Source organism: Aotus nancymaae, unplaced genomic scaffold, assembly GCF_030222135.1.
Source record: "Aotus nancymaae isolate 86718 unplaced genomic scaffold, 86718_ANA_hifiasm-v0.15.2.pri h1tg000006l, whole genome shotgun sequence".
In the NCBI taxonomy this organism is placed as follows: Eukaryota; Metazoa; Chordata; class Mammalia; order Primates; family Aotidae; genus Aotus; species Aotus nancymaae.
The window spans coordinates 86,405,002-86,426,963 of record NW_026988417.1 but is presented as its reverse complement, the minus strand read 5'-3'; the positions used below and the strand labels follow the sequence as shown (position 1 = coordinate 86,426,963).

The 21,962-nt window shown below is 35.8% G+C and overlaps 1 protein-coding gene across 3 annotated transcripts in view; it reads right to left on the bottom strand.

Annotated features, from left to right (window-relative positions):
• GRID2 (glutamate ionotropic receptor delta type subunit 2) overlaps positions 1–21,962 on the bottom strand; it is a 1,513,083-nt gene that overhangs the window by 163,398 nt on the left and 1,327,723 nt on the right. For all 3 annotated transcript variants that reach the window (XM_012437707.2, XM_012437708.2, XM_064369254.1), the window contains exon 14: positions 20,288–20,454. In XM_012437707.2, coding sequence (XP_012293130.1) covers positions 20,288–20,454 — 167 coding nt within the window. The remainder of the gene's footprint in view (positions 1–20,287; positions 20,455–21,962) is intronic.

The window sequence follows — 21,962 nt, the reverse complement described above, 5'->3', positions numbered from 1 at the left end:
TTATTATAACTCAAGTTTACTTTTCCAAACTCTTTTTTTCCATTTTCCCTGTATTTTAGGTGAGTATCATCTCTCATCTAGATTAAATTTCTGACTGGTCTCTCAGCTTCTAAGAGTTTTTCTCTCAGACAACTAATAATCAATACTGGAGCCAGAGTGAATTTTATAAAATGTAAGCTTTTTATGTTTAACCTCATTTAAAAACCTCTGGTGGAGTCCCCTCATGCTCAGAATTGAGTCTGGACGCTGGCCAGGCACCTCAAGCAGTTTTCAGTGACGCCAAGAAATCCCCATGTCCTTTGTGCATCTTCCCAGGCTCACTTGCTGCCACTTCCCTGATTCATACTCCATTCGAAGTCATGTCTCTTGCTCCAGTTATTTCTTTTTACCATTTACCGTCCTTCATCGACTGTATTAGTTCACTAGGGCTGCCATAACCAAGTACCACGGAGTGGCTGGCTTGAACAAGAGACACAGTCATGTGTTGCTTAATGACAGGGACGCGTTCTGAGCAATGGGTCTTTAGGTGATTTTTGTCATTGTATGAACATCATGGAGTGTAGTTACACACACCTAGACCCTATAGCCTACTACATACCTAGGCTATATGACATAGCCTATCCTTCCTGGGTTGAAACCTGTACCGCATGTTACTGTACAGAATTACTGTGGGCAATTGTAACACGATGATAGGCATTCGTGTGTCTAAACATAGAAAAGATACAATAAAAATGCAGTCTTATAATCTTATGGAACCATTGTTTTATATGCAGTCTGTCATTGACTAAAACATTGTTATGTGGTATATGACTGTACTGATTTTCTCACAGTTCTGGAGGCTGAAGTCCGAGATCAAGGTGCTGGCAGGGTCGATTTCTTCTGAGACATCTCTTCTAGTTTACAGATGGCTGTCTTCTCCTTGTGTCTTCATGTGGTCTTCCCTCTGTGTATGTCTGTATTCTAATCTCGTCTTATTAAGGCACAAGTCACATTAGATAGGGTGTGCCCCAGTGACTTTTTTAAACCTTAATTACATTTCAAGACGCTGTTTCCAAATACAGTAACATTTCGAGGTACTGGAAATTAGGACTTCAAAAATTTAGCCCATAACATTAACCAACATCATTGTTCTTTAAATAATCTTTCCAGTATCAATTCCACTACGGAGCTTTCCTGATACTTTTCACCTGAGGTTTATGCTGGTTCCCTGTGGTCTCGGAACACCTATCACACTAAACAGAAAATAGCTCATTCACTTGTTCAGCTTTCCATCTAGAGGGCAAGAGGTTGGAGGTTGAGGTTGTGTATAGGTCAAAGCTATAGCTCCACAGCCTACCACAGTGTCTGGCATTTAGTAGGTGGGTAACAAATACTTGTTAAATGGGATGAAACACTGCTAGTTTATAATATATTTCTCTATCTGTTTTCAAACCAGTTCACATTAACTTGAAACATATTAAGCATAATGCATGGCTGAATCTACCAGTTTTAGTATATATGTTTCTTTTAGGTTGACTTCAATTTTCATTGCCTTTTAAAAGTTATTTTTCATATTATGCCTGTAGTGTGACTGCATCAGAATAGGCATAAAGGTGGGAATATTGAGGTGATGCAAGGTCCCCATTAAATGCTCTGCCTAACAGCAGCTTTGTGAATTTCCAAAGTGTAAAGATGCAGAAGAAAGGGAAGCTTAAGGATTCAAAGATGTGCTTTACCAGGTGTTTCATTGTGAAGCCTATCTGCTGTGTACAGTATAAGCTCCGCCAAGTGACCATATCCTTTTGGAACTCTTCCTGTGAAATCTGGTAGTCCTGAATTTTAAATACTATGTCATTGAAAGACTAACTCTCTTGTGCTGCCTGCAAAATTGGTCCTGTTCACAAGGTCATCTTTGGTGGAAAAGAAATAGAACAGTCTAACCTGTAGGAAACACATCAATTGGTCGTTCACTGTCTGGGATAAGATGGATTTTCAATGTTGGCAAAAGATATGAGAAACTCTGAAGGGAGTACAAATCGGGTCATTATTTAAATATTTCCTAAAGGGATTTCCCTACCATCTTTTGTGAGATGATGTAGAATCTGTATCCTAGAGGTAGCCAGTTTTCAGAGAGAAATGAGTTTACAGAGGATGGTTACAATGGCTATTTGAGACCTCAGTAGTCACCTTCACATCTGAATAAGATAAGTCTGATCATTTTCCATTCAGTAAGCTGCCTCTGGAAGCCTTTGTTTTCAGAGTGTATTTTTTTTTTTTTTTTTTTTGCAGTATGTATATACAGCTATTTCAAGGGACACCTCCTTTTTATTCTCCTTCTTATTTTAATCAATGATGACAGGGAGAAGCTTTGCTTGAAGAATTTTTTAAAGATTTTCTTTGAACAGGCTACTTTTCTCATTTATTTTTTACATCTTTCTACATGCACTGAAGGTCAAAAGAGTTCTTAGATTTAAACTAGGACATAACATTCTGCATAAAACATCCCAAATGACTTTTTTTTTTTTAATGTAAGGAACCTAAAAAGCATTAGCTTAGAAACTCTTGTGTTTCACACATCACTATACAAACACTGGATTGCTTTAAAAGGAATTAAAACAGAGGGTCTTGCACAGTGAGTTGGTCACACATTTCTTATCTTTGTGCCCCTTTTCCCTGCCTGAACCTTTACACAGTAATTTTGAGTAAGGGATATGCAATTCCAAGACTTCTAAATTTCAGGAAAAAAAATTGGAGGGACTGACAGAGGTTGCTGAACTTTTATTTTGTTGAGTTTCCTTTTTTTTTTAATCTATGCTCTTTCATAACTAAAAGAACATATAATTCCCCAAATATAAAAAGGATATAATCTCAGAAAAAAGTGACAGTTCTTTTAATTGAGGTCATTGAGTTAACATCTAATAATTTTGTCCTTATTTTTTTTCCCCACTTTCCAATGAATTTGGGAACAGAAAGTAACCCCTTAGGGTTGCTTTCTGTCTCTGGAAACGCATTGGAAGTTGGCAATAAAAATCGCTGGATTTCACCTTATGGGCAGGCTAGTTAAAGTGAAATAGGAAACTGAGTAGGTGTTAACTAGAGGAAGTGTGAGCTTAGGAATCAAGGCCCTCACAGAAGTAGGCACCCAGAGTGGCCTAGTGCCTTCGAATGGAGATGCGGGGGCTAGGTTGGGGGAGTGGTGGTGGGAGAAGTCATATACAAAGTGAGTTAGGGGAGGAACATTGTAGGATTCTTTTTATCTATTCTGTTTTTCTTTTTTAACTTCATAGTGCCTGATTCAAAACTTACGTAGCTAGTCACTTTCTGAACATTATAATGTTTTGCACATGGACTAGGATTTTAGGGTTATAGAGTTATGCGATAGAAAGAATTACACATGACTGAAAATAGGGAAATCTGGGATTTTCTGTAATCCTAACTCTGTCAGGCTGTACCTGTACGACTCTGGCTCATTCATCTCTCCTCTTGGGGACTTCATTTCCTCACAGTGACCTGGATAAAGATGGCTTTGAAACAGATGATAAACTATCACTCTTAGTTTCAAGTTTATGGTTCTGCGATTTTAAGTTATCAAGAGACCTATAGACTTTATGGTGTGATGCAGGGAGAAAACACTAGGACTATAGCCTTGGGATTATAGCAGGAGACTTGTTTTCTTTCTTTAAGTGAAAAAAACTTTTCTTAGTAAGTTCTTCTTCACCCTCCATGAAAATCAAACAAGCTATAATGATGATAAAAGGTGAAGTTTTTATTGCCAAATAATTATTATGTTAATAAAAGAAAAAAAATAAATGAAACTATACTTTTCACAAGGAGAGTGGCCAAGTAGGATGTTGGCTTAGGTGAACTGGGGAAGACTGCTACCCAGTGCATGAGTTAACACTGTTTTGTTGATTTCCTATAGGCAAAGCACTGTTTGAGACATTAGGCCAAGTTAGAGAAATGAGTCAATCATTAAGAAGAATTCTATCGAGGAAAAAGAACAACAAGCACAGATTTTTTAAATTGTTTGATATGGTCAAAATAGTTGTTATAAAAATGATTTCAGTTGAAGATGATCTCATGGTTGATCATGTAGAAGAAATGAAATAAGCGGAATTGGGGAATATGAATTCAAAAAGAAATTTGAATGTTAATCTGTTGTATAATTTAGGTTTATTTATTCAATACTTAAGTATTTATCCTTTGTGCTAAGGCTTTGTTTTACAATCTATAAGACAGGCACAATAATCATTCTCTCAGTGATGTTTTCCAAGAATTAAATAAAATAATATAGTAGAAATGTATGTGTTTGCATATGAAATCTAAAAATACTGAAAAAATAAGAGAATAAAGAAGCAAGAAAAAGATGCAAGGGAGAGTAAAGAGTAAGGAAGTCAAAAACCATGTATTAAGAGAGTAGTTCTCAAAATGTGGACTAGCTCTAGATCAGTAGCACAGCATCACCTGGAACTTGTTAGAAATGATAATTACACATGCCTACTAAATCAGAACCTCTAGGGATGGAGCCCAGAAATGTGTTTTAACAGACCCTTCAGGTGATCCCGATGCTTGGCTAAAAATGGAGAACCCTGTGTTAGAGTGAAGAACCATAGGATGAGCTGATGCAGTCTCTATCAGCTGTTTATTAACTCATTTAAGAAACAGCCGTTCAACAACGGCTTCGTACAGAGATTGCTCAAGGTCTTGAGGATGTACCAATTTCATAGTTTGCTGTCATTACTTATAAGACATGTTTCTAGTCACTTCTTTACTACAGCTTCTTCCTCTTTTTCCACTAATAAAATAGTTTCTCTTATTTTTCTCCTTTTTACTTTCTATTGATAAATCCTAAATCTATATTTCTCCTCCATCTCACCCAACCGCCTGTCTCATACATTCCACAGTTTTCTGACTTCTTGATGTCACTACGAATTCAACATAGCTAAACCAACATTATACTCTCCTTGCCACACAATTCCCCTTCTCATGCTCCTGTTTATAATTTTCCAATTGAGTTTATGCTATCATCACTCTGTTTTCATGTAACTAGAGCAAACTCATTAAGGGCGTGACATCTGATGTCAGGTTTATCTGGATTCAATCCTAACTCAGCCATTTGTTAACTACAACTTTAGTTACTCTAAGTGTCAGTTTCCTTGACTATAAAATGGAATGATAATAGTAGCTCTCCTGGGGTGTTATAAGGACTAAAGGAGTTAGTCCATGTAAAAACTTTAGAAGAGTAGCTGGCACTTAATAAATGTGCAATAACTGATAGCTATTTTATTATGGGTGTTAATTCTTTTTCATTTGTTCCTTATATTTTCTATGATCTGTCAATTCTTTCTTTAGTTGTAGGGAATGTAATAATATACCTTTCAACATTTCTTCCACCCCATCAGAGACACTGTCAAGGCCGTCAGTGTATATTCTTGTGTGGATCTGCTCACTCCATGGGTAAACATGTGACTGAAGAAGATGAACTGATTTGGGTAAACACATGACCTAAGATGCACTAATTAAGTTGAAGAGACAGAGTTTTATTTATCTGTTTCTGCTTGAGAGGAGACATTTCTCCTGAATGAGAACAAGGAATGATATTACCTCTGTTCCTGTTGTCAGCATACTTCTGTCACAAGGCAGGTCTGCCTGAGGACAGTCCTGTCTTACCACGGATGGATGAGTATAGAGGTGAAAAGAACTTTGATTCTTGAGAACATTGTCCTGTTGAACCTCTGAACTGAGCAACCATGGAGCCCATTCTATCCTTAAATATGTTGTTATGTGATGGCTGGGCACAGTGGCTCATGCCTGTAATCCTAGCACTTTGGGAGGCCGAGGTGGGTGGATCACGAGGTCAGGTCAGGTATTCGAGACCAGCCTTGTCAACATAGTGAAACCTTGTCTCTACTAAAATTACAAAAAATTAGCCAGGTGTGGTGGTGGATGCCTATAATCCCAGCTACTCAGGAAGCTGAGGCAGGAGAATTGCTTGAACCTGGTAGGCGGAGGTTGCAGTGAGCCAAGAACGTGCCACTGCACTCCAGCCCAGGCGACAGTGCAAGACTCCATGTTAAAAAAAAAAAAAATGTTGCTATGTGAGATAAATTTCTTAGGAAACATTTGATTTCAGATTTCCTTTCTTACAGTCAAAAGCATGTAACTAAGTCATTTGCCATTCTCATTCGTAAAATTTAGGAACTTGATAAAAAGGTGCCTTTTTCTACGTTGCTTCTCTTCCCACCCGCTTCAGTGTCTATCTCGGATCATTAAGCATCCCTTGATAATAACTACTAAAGTAATCTCTAACATCAACAAGCTCAAAGTCCTTCACCTAACACACAAATCTTTCATAATCTAGTACCTTCTACCTTTCCAATTGTAATTTTTGTCTTCTCCTGTATTTCACATTTATACATCTATTATAATATAACTTAATCTGTCTAATAAAAATCTCAAGTTTACTAAACCCAAAGCTGAGGTATTAATTTTTCTTGTTTGTTAACCTACTTTGGGTTCATGCTTGACAAGCTCAATTAATGATACCACCATCCATTTATTTGTTCAGAAAATAAGCTTATCCTGATTTCTCTCTTTACCTCACCCATCATATCACTTCCAAACAGTTTCCAGTCCTATCAGTTTCACAGCTCTGATAGACTGAAGCTGCCACTTTTACATCTCAGTTACAGCACCCTAGACTAAGCCATCATCTTCCCTCTCCTGGACTACTGCACCGGCTTCGTAACTTCTCTTACTGCATTCACTCTTGCTCACTGCCTCTGATGCACTCGCTCCTTCTCACCATGTTATCTTTCTCTATGTTAAGAGGCAGAGGTAATAAATACTTCTTTAAAAATTTCCAATGGCTTGTCTTTGTTGTTAAAAAAAACCTCTTAAGTCTTCACTATGTTTCGCAAGCTTCTATTGTATATTTGGGCTCAGTTAACTCTTTAATTTCCTTTCATATGCCTGTCTTGTTTGTTCCCTCTCTTTGAGCCACGTTGGCCTCCTAGTCATTCCTTAAACATTCCCAGCTTGTTCCCACTGCAGGGCTTTTACATCTGTGGTTACTTATGCATTGGATACTCTTCCTCCAAATTTTCCATTCAAGATTGTAATAAAATGTTCTTTCCTTTGGACAGTCTTCTGTGTCCCACCCCACACTGATCTATCTTTATTCTCTGTCTCAGTTATTTTTCTTTAAGGCAAATTTTCCAATATGAAATTATCCCATTTATTTGTTTTCTTATTTATTGTTTGTGTCTTCCTCTGACTTTCTAGCAAAATGTAAGCTCCAGGAAAGCAATAATCTTGTCAGTCTTTTTCACTATGTTATCTCTAGATAAATAAAAGAGTTTCAAGCACTATGTAATTGCTCAATAAGTATTTACTGATTGAATGAATAAACATGAATTCTAATCTCTAGTAAGCTGCTTGGCTTAGTGGTCATAGTGAGGATAGGATTGTCTTTCTTCCCCCTCAAACATTATTAACAAAAATTCATTAAACATCTACTTTATTATGGATGGCAAAAAGGAAGTATAAGAGATTTTGTAATTCTTTGCAAGCTAAGAATTTAGAACATATTTGAAATGTCAAGTATGAACACAAAAAATGATTAATTAACAAAAATGTGACATCCGTGGTACAGAGAAGATAAGATATGGAAATCTAATAAAGAGCTGAATTTACTAGAGAAGCCTTATGCTGAGGGTGGTCATGACCTGAGGTCCACAGAACGTATTAGATGTGAATAGTCTGGAGAGAGAAGAATGGCTGGTTTCCAGGAGACAGGCAACATGATGCGCTAAGAGATTCAATTAGGTTTGTGACCATGGAATGGAAAGAACAGGAAAGCAGAAAAAAGACATTTGAAAACAAGTTTTTGCCTCAACCTTTTTTCTCTTTATCACTATGCCCTTTCCATGGGCTGTCTCTGGTTTTTACTATCTTAATGGAGAGTTTGTTCAAGTAAATAACCATCGCTCCAGCCTCTCCCTCAAATGAGACGTTGATCACTACTTGCGGAGGTCTGTCCTGCAGACTTTCACTTAGCAGCGGATGAATAAATACATTTACACACTAGAATACTATGAATTGAGTGGGTTAGGGAGATGTCAGCTGCTCCTAGAGGGCAATTGCAGCTAACTGACTTCTACTTTTTGTTCCTCTTCACATTTATTTAGTATAGATTTAATAACAGAGTTTCTACATCAACACACTTGTGGATAATTAACATGGTTGAAAGAGTGCTTTTACAAATGATAAAAGGTTTTGGTTCTGGAGCTTAGAGTAAACACTATTAAAGGGTAACCTTCTTTGGACTTCTTTCTCAGAGGGCTATCTGGCACAAAGTTTACATGAGTAAACAGCAGAGACAAAGGAATGTGGGGTAAACAGACTTAACTGGGGAAGCTTTATTATCTTTAATCTTCACCTTATGACTTAATGCTCTAAGGTAGGAACTGGAGCTAGCTTCAGCCTGTTCTCTAACTTAATAAAAACTTTTTGGCTTTCCAAAAGATTTGAGACTATAATCTTACAACTTTCTTTAATATTTTCTTTAATATTTTGCTAACTACTCTGAGTGAATCTCAACACTCAGATTCCCACCTTACTTTGTCATTTCTTTGTCATATTCCCTACAGTTCTTTATATGGGTATATCATCCTCTAGTGCCCTAGGTTCAACATACCTAGACCAAAATTAGCACTTTCACTCTCAAACCAGTTTCCTCTTCTGGCTTCTCTTTTGTTAATGACTTCTCTATCTCCCAGCCAGTGAGGCCAAGGATTTCAAAATAATGTTGGCCCCACTTTCCCTTGATTTCTGTGTCCATTTGATGCCCAACACTAAGTTCACAATATTTTTTCCTTCTCTTTCATTTCTATTCCATTCACTTCAGGTCAGGCCTTTGACTTTGCCTAGGTCATTCATTCATGGATTTTTTTCACTCAGCCAGTACTTATCAAACAGCTGTTATGTATTAGGCTTTCTTCCAGGTGCTTTGGAATACATCTCTGAATTAAACAGACAGAAATCTCTGCCTTCTTGGAGACGTTATAGATATAGCACAGCCTACTAACTGATACTCTCTCATTTAGTCAATTACTTTTATTTCATTGCATATATTTTTTTCAAACTGATCAAAAAGCACACTTCTGATTATGGCTAGGATTTACTAAATCCTTCAATGATTCCCCTTGTCTTAAATTGAGTCAGGCTGGTCTGATATTTAGAGCCTCTTAGTCCCAGGCTATTTTCTCATCGACCTTAATGAAGGATTTTGGGTCATTTTACTGAATACATTCTGGTTGAGAAGTAACTTGTTTGGCAGATTTCTGCAGTTGCTAAAAACATTCGGAAAAGAGGAAATCAATACTAGTAAAATTCGTGTTGATTAGCACAAAGAATTTATAAGAGACTCCCTAGAAGGGCCACGATGGTTTTTATAGGAAGTACTACAGGGATCTTGGTTCATTAATGGAAAATACACAGAAAATTGAGAAAAATCATCAGAACAAAAATTTTACTATCAAAATAACTATTTTGGAGAAAGATTAAAAACCTCATCAGAGCAGAAATCTCACCACATTTTTTTAGTGTGCCAGTCCCTTTCTGTCACACCATGTCCCATTGTCATGGAACATTGGTAAAAACATCCTTAAGATGCAAGTTTCACATATGTTTTCTTAGGCCAGTAACTGACAAAATAAAAACATGTTGGACTTTGATCATTTTCATTAGCTACTAACATTTCAAAAATAAACAGCTTTATAAATTGACAGAAGCAGAATGGATTATTATGGAAAAATGTAAATGAACACATCGAAGTATATTTTTCTTTTTTTAAAATTGGTGTTAAAATAGAGAACTATGTTCATGAAGACAGAAATCATTAGTGCTTATGTTAGACTTACCTGGGCTATATGGAATCATGGCTCTTATTCCATATAAAAATTCTTATATTTTTATCTTAGCCATAATTCATGTCTAGAAGTAACAGATTCTGTTTTATATTAGTAAACATTTAACATATGAGTAGACAGTCTGACCAATTATGATGTTAGTTTATTTGAGCTGCTCAAAGAACTATGAAATGAGACAGATTAGAGGCAATTATGAATTCCACTGATTAAAATGTAATGATGAATTAAAACTTCCATGAAGGAAGAATTAAAGTTTTGATTAAGTAGTATCTTAAACTAACTTGTAGCAAAAGAAGATGAGAGGGAGGGAAAATATTTCAGTATCTTCTGATAGCTTTCAATTTTCAGTATATTTACTTCTGGTCAGCTGATGCAAGACGGCTTCAATTTCAGATGAATCTGTCCCTCCCTGTAATAGAGGACCCTTTGGTATTGACATACCGTTTAAGTTTCTGAAAATGTTCTGTACTTCATTTGAACTAAAATGCCCATCAGCATTTTAATATGAAGGAAGGCAGCCACGCCACCAGTCATGAAGACAATTTAGATGCTTATTATCCTTTTCCAGCATTAGTACATGTGGGAATATGAGCCAGGATAATATAGTCTTTGACAGCATGGGTTCAAAGCCTGGCTTTGTCACTTATTAGCTTTATGACCTTGGAAAATTACAAATCGTTTCTGTGACTTAGTTTACACTTCTGTAAAAAAATTGTTCCTGTGACTTAGTTTCCTCTTCATGACTGCTGGCATGGCTGCCTTCCTTCATATTAAAATGTGGATAGGCATTTTAGTTTAAATGCAGCACAGAAATATTTTCAGAAACTCAAACGGTATGCCAATACCAAAGGGTCCTCCATTACAGGGAGGGACAGATTCATCTGAAATTGAAGCTGTCTTGCATCAGCTGACGAGAAGTAAATATACTGAAAATTGAAAGTTATGGGAGGATACTGAAATATTTTCCCTCCCTCTCATCTTCGTTTGCTACAAGTTAGTTTAAGACTCTACTTAAAATAAAGCTAATAATAATATTTCTCTTACAAACTTATTGTGAGAATTGAATTATTTAACATAGTTAGGGCCTTTATAGTGATACTTAGCACCTGGTGAGTTTTCAATGCATGTTGACTACTATTTTAGGCTACAGCATAATTTCTTTATAAATTAGGGAACACTAAGCACTCTACTCATCTTTGTGCTACATTTTCTTGTGTCTGTGAAGTAATGACAATTTTTAAACAGATGTTCTAGTTATGTTTATGACCCTGTTGAATGTATTTCCTAACGAATATTCCTGCTCCTTTATGTAATATATTGACATGACTATGTTTGTGAAAACATATATTTTACTGGTAAATTTTAGGAATAAAAATGGATTTTTTAAAAACAAAAGGAACTGGCAGAACAGGGCAGGGGATGGGACACTGGACTGGGAACCTGGACTAGTGGTCTCCAGGGAATGTTTTAACCAAGGGTTATACTCTGGGCAGGTCACCCCACTTTCCTTCTTGGTTCCACATTTGAAATATTAGTTATCTAAATGCATGCCAAAGGCTCACTCAGGACTCAGAATCTATGATTGTTTCTTCTATCAACATAATTATCATGTAAGCCCACACGTTTATTCCCATGATGTCACTCTGCTTACAATATTTTAAGGGTCTATGAAAAAGTAGCACGTTCTTTGATTATCTTTGATGACATCAAATTTTCCTTTTAAAAGTAGACAATTTTTCAAACAGCAAAAAGTGTCTTGAGACTATATTTGTTGAGTAGAATGAGTGTTTTGAATGTTAAAAATGTGATTTAACTATAACAGAATAAAAAGGTTTTTGAGAGAGTCTTATAATTACTCTGGAGAGTGTGTGTGTGTGTGTGTGTCTGTGTGTGTGTGCGTGTGTGTATTTTCAAGTGCAATGCAAATTTTTCGTTTTAAGTTCTGGAATATTTTGTTAAAAAGCCTTTAGTATCACCTAGCTTATATCAGTATAATAACTATCCTTTCATAAACCAATAGTTTTTTGAAGAAACAATATTTACTGAGATCTAGAAACAACAGCATAAATCTTATTTGTAAAAACACTGATCATACACGCTGCTTTGAAAAGCAGCTTGGTCCAGTGTCATGGGCTTATTATCCAGCTGAAATATTGCCTCGCACCTTGAGCTAGTAATTTATCTTCCCTGTACCTCAGGACTTATCTCAGAAAAGTCTAATAAAGATGCTTGTTCATAAAGAGTACTGTTGTATCTCGAATATAGTGTTCCCCGAATGCTGTATGACTTAGTACAAGGAGAATGAACATTTGTATCACTTAAAAATCTACCCCATGGGGTTGCAGTTTGATGGCTAGGTTTATGTGTAGTGTGGAGAATACCATATTAAGAGTAAAGGTTTATAATTGTTAAAAATTTGGCCAAAGCTTGGCAAGATTAATAAAACTAATCTCAAATCGTACAGAGCTCATAAATATTTTTGAAATATTCACATACTGGAAATATCACTAACTATACTTACTCTCTCATCTATGTAGACTAAACTCTAAAATAAATGTAAATTATTTAGATTCTCCACTAGAAGTAGCAGTCAGGGTGCTTGGTAAAACTCATAGGATATTTGTCATAAAAATAGCTCCACAAGGATTCGGGAAACAGAAAAAGAATGATAGACAAATAAGCTTACTCATTATTCTTTTTTATTGAAGTTCTTCAAATTAAAAATTCTAAATTTAAAACAGATGTTTTAAATAGGGGGTTGCTCTGAAATAGGAATCACATATTCCTTTGTATAGATTCCAGAGGCTAGTCTTTATTTAAATAGATGTGTATTATATGAGAAAAGAAAATCACATCTTATAGGATAAAATGTTATTCATTTAAAGCAAAAATATATGTATAAATATATAACAGATATATTATTAAAGCATCCTACTCCTGTCCCTTTGAGAGTGAACCTTCAATGTCCTCTTTCTTGCTTTTGTTTTGAGACTCTTCAAATGTTTTCCTTTCTTAATTATCTGCCTATCTTAATTATCTTGTTTTCTTGATCTGGAACAGAAAATGTGGATACAATGAAACCAGCTGATGTTGGTGATACACACACACACACACACACAGAATCAAATAAAACACACACATATATATATACAGTTTAAAAATGTCTGATGTACAGTGAGAGAGAAGAACAATACTAATAAGGATATGTGACTGTGATGTGAGCAACAACAGAACAGAAATCCATAGGCTGAATGGTTCTTAGAAATAATTATTTATTTACTGGCTAGTAAATGATTATAATTAAATAATTGCTGCCTTTCTAAAAATGATGAAATAGAGCTAATACAATAGATCATCAAGAAGGAGAAGTAGGAGAGCTGGAAGAAGTAGGAGAAAAGAGGGGGCTGTTCGTGGCCACTTAAATTTGCACAGCCCGTCTCATTCAGGTTCCTGGATTTTATGCGCTTCTCTGATTTTTCACCAAATTCTGCCACTCGTTCTCCAAACTTATCTTTTTTTTTAAATCATTTTTTCCCAATTCTTTTGTAGTATGCTTACTGCTTCCCAGCTGGAATACTACAGCAGCCTTGCAAATGGCCTTCTTCAATTAAAAGCTAACCTAACACCTCAGACTCCTCAAATACTCCTCTGTACAGATATTCCTCTTCTCAGGGCCCCACAAAACTGGTGGAAGATGCTGAGGAAGGACACAAGCTCAAACCTGAGTCCTAGATCTGTCTGTCATTAGCTGTGTGAATTTGTAAGATACTAAGTCTGAGCCTCAATTTCCTCAGATTTATGAAATGCAATGCACAGAGTTGTGACAAGCAGTGTATGAAACATATCAAGTGTTTAGCATAGTAGATGCTTAATAAGTAGCAGCTGTTGATACTCTATCATATTCCATTTTAGTTTCTCTACCTAAATCCCTCGACTGATATTATCTCCAATCAAATTGTTCCTTCGTATCATCCTTTCAACACATGATGACTGTTTTCATTTATGTGAATTTCTCATGTTTTCCTGAGTACTTTACCTACACCTGTTCATTCTCATATCCAAATTTGATTTATTCTTGAATTCTCCCAGCTCAAGTCTAGTAAACTTTTTTATTCTACCCTTCACTGATTTCTTTTTCCTTAAAACTTATTCTGCAAGTATTGTCTATACTATATAGTTTAATGTATACTTTCATATTGCTTAATGTTTACAAGTATATCTTGGTAACTTCACTTCTGCTCTCAGAGCTTGGGGCTAGTTTATATTTTGCACCTCTAAAGGGAAGCCAGTTAACTGTTTAACTCTGGCTTTAAGTACCTTTCTGAGAGATTATTTTAACCAGCTGAATAGAGCTTAAGCCATTTGTTGACCAATCCTGGAGCCACTAAGTGAGCAATCAATGGGGGCTGCTTTTTTCACCTTTCTGAAAAGTGAACAGAATGCTTGGAAAGCACCTTACTCCAGTTGGGGAATTAAAAGATTAGGGCTCTATGCTTTCAAGTTAAAGGAATGTTTTTTACTTTCCTTGTGGGAATGAATGCATAAAAATTCTTACAGGAGGGAGTTGGAAAGAAGGGTAGGCAGGTGCTGTGTTTGTTTTCTTTTTCTTCTTAGGTTTTTATTGATTGGATGAAAAATTATAGAAACCAAGAAAGAAAAAAATAGTTATGATAAAAAGGAAGACTTTAGAAAATATCAGGCAAACGAAAAATACAGATGTTTATCGGGCTGTAAGTCAATGGGCTGATCTTTAGCCAAAAAGTTAAGTAGATTTTTTATTCATGTATCAAATAATTATTGAATGCTTACTGCACACTAGACAAGAAAGTAGACCCTAGAGATGTATAAACACATGCTTGCAAGGAGCTCAGGAGCTTACCAACAGGACATAGCACCCAAGAGGTAAAGTGTAAGAAATATTAAGATAGAGGGAGGTAAAAGGTCTAATGTTCTCTTTTTGAATCCAAGTAAAAATAAAAAGTAAAGCACTAAATATTCTAACAATTAACATTGCAGAGGAGTAAAAAAAGACTTAAAATAAGTAGTTTAAAAATAATCAAATAAATGAATAAAAGTAGCTATTTATGGACTGATAATGAAAGTATTGGTGAAGTATCAAGGATTGTGATTAATGCTACTCTTTGTGTGTCTGTGTGTGTGCACACTTGCATGTGTAGGGGGTGGAGAGAGATCGAGAGAGAGAGAGAAAGAATCTCTAAGTGTTAATTTGAAACACACTTGCTAAAAGTGTGTGTCGTTTTTGTGAAAAGCAGTATAGCAGAGTGGTTAAGAGATCCAATTTTTGGAGCCAGCCTCTCTGGGTTTGAATCTCAGCTCTAATAATCAACAGCTTCATGAACTTGCACAAGTTACTTCACTTCATGATGTCCCAGTTTCTGTATCCGTAAGTAGGATAGCAACAGTGCTTGCCTCACAAGTTATGTGTAGGAGCTCAGAGTCCAGCACACAGTAAGGACAATATAAGAATATAAGCCTGATATTCTTATATGCTGTTAGAAGAAATATAAAGGAAGATAGAATGTATGGTGACCAGAAAACTGAATATGAAATCAGAAATTTTAAGATTTTTCCACTTTTACTGCTTTTTTGTTCGATTCTAAGCAACTTATTTATTCCTGTGGACTACTTTCATCCCTGTCAAAAAGGGGATAGCTACTGTTAATTCCACTTCTAAAAATTCGCAAATTCTGTGATTAGTTTGAATAGTTGTTTATATATGTGTCACTATCAGGAATCCAAGAAAAATGATTCTCCATGCAACCTGGAACACGTAATTGTTTTTGTGACTTTGGGTAGTTCTAGAACCCAAGTTTAGGGATTAGAAGCCAATAAGCAAAACGTGACCTCTTTAAGGATGAACTATAAAATTAAACTAATGCATTAGTTTTTCCTGATATCCACTAAAATTTGAGAACAGAGGTGAGCTCATACTTTTTGGCTATCTTTTTAGCTTTCTGCATGGTTAAGATTCTGAGGTCATCACTGGACTTAATTTTATTAATTGCACAATGAAGTCAATCTGAAAAATTCCATTTTCTTCATTCTTAAATGCCTTTAATGAGACAACATATGACTAAATTTTTTTAAATGAAGAAGTTATGAGGACCACATAAAACATCTGATGACAAATAGTGTCAGGTAGAGAATTCATTGCAAGCCTTATTCACCACACAAACACACACATCTGATGACAAAGAATAAAAAAGACTGACTTTAATTTCTGCTGCCAAGTTATCTAGTTTTTGTGCAGAAAGGACACAAAAGGCAGCAAAACTCTTCTAGCAATTTCTACAGTTAGATAAATTGTAGCATTTACTGGTTCCCTGAAGTCATTCCTGTGTGTGTTTGCTGACATACAATTGTACAAGTGAGTGTATCACTATACTCCATGGTTGTCCAGGTGCAGACCCATCCACTCAGTGTATGTACTTGTAGCATAGCAGTCATGCACTAATAAGCAATGCTATAATGAGCAAATGTGCAATACCTCATGTGATTGTTCCAAAGTGCCAATGAAATATGTAAACATATGAGACATTTGGCAGGTAGCAGATAATAAATGTAGTTACTGTATCACTATATAGTTTTTATTCTACATACTAACATTTAGTACATATTAAAGTATCATAATTTAGAAGTTGTGTTACAGAAATATAGTCACCTGAAAAGTAATATTGAATTATTAAAAAATCGCCAGTGTACTGTCATTTTCATTGAAAATAATCACAATAGTAATAAGTGATTTAGTTTAATCAATGTCCCTGGATGCTGATATATCAAACGTGTTGACCAGAATGTACTAAACTGGTTAAATTTGATGATCTTTATAATTTTTAAAATCAGTTAACGAAAAGGGAAGATCTCCTTTTTCTTATAGCTATAAAAAATGGAATACATGCAAATATTTTCTGAATTCAGCAAGAGGTTTTGGGTGATAAATTAATGTGGCACATGTGTATAAAGAGATGAACTGGCACACTGATGCCAGGTTCTGCTTCTTTCCTGGCTTGCCCTTTATCCATATGTCCAGGGAATCAGGATGCAGGGGGTCATTACCAAGAAACTCCACAGAAAGGAACAATTTAAACTTCCAACATCTATACTACATAGCAAACAAAGGAAAAATAATGCTTAATGCTTAAAATTACTTTTTAGCAGTTCACTTCACTAGAGTACATTTTCTGAGAATTAAAATCTCTGTTAGGTAAAGCACCACAGGGCTAATAAGAAATGGAACAGTTGGTGTGATTTATTAAAGATTTTTAAAATTACTATTATGCTCATGCATTATTTTTTACAGGCACATATACACCATGGAATACTATGTAGCCATAAAAAACAATGAGTTTGTGTCCTTTGTAGGGACATGGATGAATCTGGAAACCATCATTCTCAGCAAACTGACACAAGAACAGAAAACCAAACACCTCATGTTCTCACTCACAGGTCGGTGTTGAACAATGAGAACACAAGGACACAGGGAGGGGAACGTCACACACTGGGGTAGATTGGGGGGTGGGAGGCTAGGGGAGGGACAGCAAGGGGGCGGGGAGGCTGGGGAGGGAAAATACTGGGAGAAATGCCTGATGTAGGCGACATGGGGACGGAGACTGCAACCCACCGTGGCATGTGTGTACCTATGCAACGACCTGCAGGATGTACACATGTACCCCAGAGCTTAAAGTACGATTTTAAAAATATCCAGAAAATCAAGTCTGAAAACCAAGAACATCTTTAGCAATGAAAAAGCCAATTAACCATAACTAATAAATAATCAATAATCCTTTTCTCGACTATCTGACTAATGTTAAGGATTCATTAAATGTTTCTGCTGGTCTTTCACCATGAAATTCTGGATCCCCTTTGATCCTGTTATGCTTTTCGATCCACACAGATAAATTAAAAGCAGTGGTGTATTTCTTCCCTTAGAAGGGTCTCTTCTATTTGTTTCTTCTTATTCCCCTTGCCCAATTCTAGACCAGGCCTTCATTATCTCATGCCTGCAGGTTTGATCTAGTCTTTGGCAATTAGATTCCATCCTTCACATTAAAACCAGATTAGCCTTCCCTTAATGACACCTTCATCATTTTACTTCTGGGCTCCAGGATGGACAATAGCCTTCTGTAAGCTACTTGTGGCCTAAAGTATAAATTACAAACTTCAAATTTTATTTCATATTATCTTAATGTCCTCATTGTTTTTCAATACATTCTGCTCTCTTTTACTTCTATTCTGTAGCATTTATTATTTATTCCAGAATTATCTATTTTTTCCTTCCAGCCTAACTATTCTTTATTAATCCATCCATGTCAATTTCCAGGCTAACCTTCTCTGGTGAGCTTTCACTCATTTTCCTTTGTTTAACTATTCTGTATGCTGTTCAATTATTTCAATACCTTAATTACACAATTTAAAATGATATAAATTAACAATACTGATATTATATACATATATGCCAGCACACATTTATTGAAATATCTGCACTGTCCTTTGTTTCTCATGCATGGGTCTTGTATCTCCAACTAGATGCCAAGTGCTTTACAGATAGATTCCCTATGGTATAATTGATTTTTGTAGTTTGTTCCTCTTAGCATTTGCTCATCAATAAATGTATTTTGATTGCTTAGTATTTTGCTTTCCAGTTAATGCATATGTATTTCACTTTCAGCTCACTACAACCTCCACCTCCCAGGCTCAAGTAATTCTCATGCCTCAACTTCCCAAGTAGCTGGGATTATAGGCATGCACCACCACACCTGGATGATTTTTGTATTTTTAGTAGAGATGAGGTTTTGCCATGTTGGCCAGGCTGGTCTCAAACTCCTGGCCTCAAGTGATCCACCTCCCTCAACCTCCCAAACAGCTTGGATTATAGGCATGAACCACTGCGTCCAGCCTATTCATAATTCTTTACTCCCTCCTTCTCCTGATGTGGAGCACATTTACCCACTCCATTGATTTTGGTCTTGGCCATAAGACTTGCTTTGGTTTGTGGTCTGTGGGCAGATGGAACATATGCCACATCCAAGCAAAGAAGCACAGGAGCCACTGCAGGCTTCTGCCAGCCTCTTTTGCAACTGCTCTTTGGAATGAGAACAGCATGTCCGGGATAGGGCTCCTTCTTCAGCCTGGGCCTTGGAATGAGAAGCTTGCATAGAGCAGGCCTGCAGCTGACCCACAGCTTGCAGCAGAACACAGCCAAATTACAGCCTTGTTTCATGAATGAGAAGTAACTTTTCCAAATCACTTATACTTTGGAGTTGTTTGCTACACCAAAAAGCTGACTAATACAGGACCTTAGAATTAATCTGACTTCATTTTGTGTGTCACGAGAGAGATTGAGATTTTTATAGTTAGCTAATGGAGGAGTTAGGACATAAATTGTGAACAACTGATTTTTAGTTCTTTAAAAAGAACATACACACAAAATACCTTTGGCTTTTTTGTTATCCTAAAATTTGGAGAAATATAACTCAAATAGTTTGAAATTTAGAGCCTTCAAACTCTCTGAAACTGCCCTCTTGGACTGTCATTAGCTTCTAGAAAATGGGTAGAAGAAAATCTAGAAAATGAACAAAATGTACTTTCAGTATAAAATGCAATATGCTCCTGTGTGGAAGATATTAATCTGTTTTAGATCCAAGCTTGTTTGGTAGAAGATAGAAGGAAATGCAGTAATGTTTGTGCATTCTTTTCAGGCCCACGTCTTTCATAGGCTTTGTCACTCTAAAACATACATTTAAAAATCTTCCATAGTAAACAATCCCTTTATGATAGTACATTCTTATTTGGAAATGGATATTGTGTCTTAATAAGCTATCTCCTTGATTTCCATGACAAAATCTCATGTTTACTTTGATGCTAAGTGGGGAACTCCAGAATCTTAACCATTTACTTTGCAAAATTCATGTGTAAGCATCCTTATCACTATGTGCTTCAGTCCATCAGAACTTATCTTGGTCCTGAAGTTTATGCTATGCTTTTGTATTCTTAGAATGAATTCATTGTCTTAACTCTATGACATTTGTTACTAAACGTTCAGACTAGACTGCTAGTTTAATTCTTATAGAAATTACTAACACATCTGCTTTCTTTTCCATATCAAATTTTTGAGAGTAAAATCAGTCTACGTAGCATTATTTTTCCCCCCTACTTATGGGAAAAATAATACTTCATGGTTTAGGTAATGAGAGTCTCATTGAACAACCACTTACAACTACCTTTTTGTTGTTGTTGTTTATTGTGCTTCTCCTAACAAAGGAAACAAAATGTAATAAACCAGATTGGGTAACCAAATTGATATTCTTTGTTAAATTTCCTCTCTCTTCCCTTATTTGGTCTTACACAAATCTTACCTTTGTGAAAAAACGTCTCGGTAAGGACTGCCATGTTGTAATGCAATTCCATATCCCCGATCAGCAACAGTATTTCCAATGGTGTAAAAGGAACAATCTGGGTCATTGATAGCCACATATTCCAATACGGCTGCATCCCATACAAAAGCATAGTTTCCATATTTTACCTGTAAAAATATCCAGAAATAGGGTTTAAAGATGGAATTTTAATTTACATAGACAGGACAAAAAACATTACAGTGATATGTATTTAATTGTGCTACAAATAATAGAACACATTATCGTCCTTCAGTATCTGTGGGGGTATTGATCTCAGAACCCCTGTGGATACCAAAATCCAGGGATGCTCAAGTCCTTATATAAAATGGCATAGTATTTGCATATAATCTCTACACATCCTCCAATATACTTAAATCATGTCTGCATTACTCATGATTCCTAATACAATATACATGTGATATAAACACTTGTTGTACTGTATTGTTTTTAATTTGTATTTTTGTTGTATTATTATTTTCTATTATGTTTTAAATAGATTTTCAGTTGATGGCTGGTTGAATCTGCACATGCAGAACCTGTGGATATGGAGGGCTGAGTATATTTCTAAGTAAACTTTTATTCTGAATGAGAATTTGTACTTTGGTTAATTTATAGCTCTATCTTGAAAACATGGGAAAGGTGGAATGTTTACTATGCTTTTAGGCCACGTTACTTGTAGTGAAATGACCCCTGAGTGGAAAATGTCATTTGGATTGAGAGAACAAAAAATGCATGAAAGGAAGGCATGTCTTTGAGCTTCTACCAGTTCAGTGATTCTGGTGAGTGGGACTGTCCCTTTTGGGGACCCTGAAAGCTATGCCTTTGGAGTTATTACAAGGGCTACTGATGCCTTGGGGTACTAGGCTTCTAAGCCAAGTGGGTTTCTGCACTCATTCAATTTAGGTATCATCCCTATTCTAAATGAAAGCTGCAACTACAACTCACATTGAAGAAAAATGACAAATATTGTCCTGCTGATGAGCTTTGTCTCCTGTCCTATGTCCTTCTAAATTAATCTATTGTTACGTGTGGCCTATGGGCATCTTGCAGATGAACTTAGAAGAAAACTCCCTAGTGGACTTTGCAATGAGGAAAATAAAATAATTTCACAACCTCCTCTGTCATCATTTAAAGAACATAATTTTACTCTAGGTCACTTCCGATGTCTTTAGTGATTTTTTTTCCCCTCAATAATTACTTATATACTAAGTCACAAATTTACCTAAAAAACCCTGCCCCAGTATCATAAACATCTCAATAAAGTATATTTTCAGCTTTATTACATATCAAAATGGACTTAGCAAATTCATAAAATAAATAGAATTAATAGTTAAAACCCAAAGTTAGTTTGTTTATATTAAAAGAACAACATTATTAAACAAGGAAAAGCAACACTGGTTCAGTATTAGAAGTATTGTTGGGATGAAACTATATCTTACAAATGAGGCTTCATAAAATTTTTAAATGATCTTTCAGTAGACACAAAAAAGATAATTGACAAAATTAAAAACAGTTATCTACCTATTATCTATCTACTGGTAAACTAGAAAGAAAAAAATATCCATAATGAGATACAGAATACTTCAAATAACAGCAAACCTATTACAAGCTGAAACTCTAGTGGAATTACCATTAA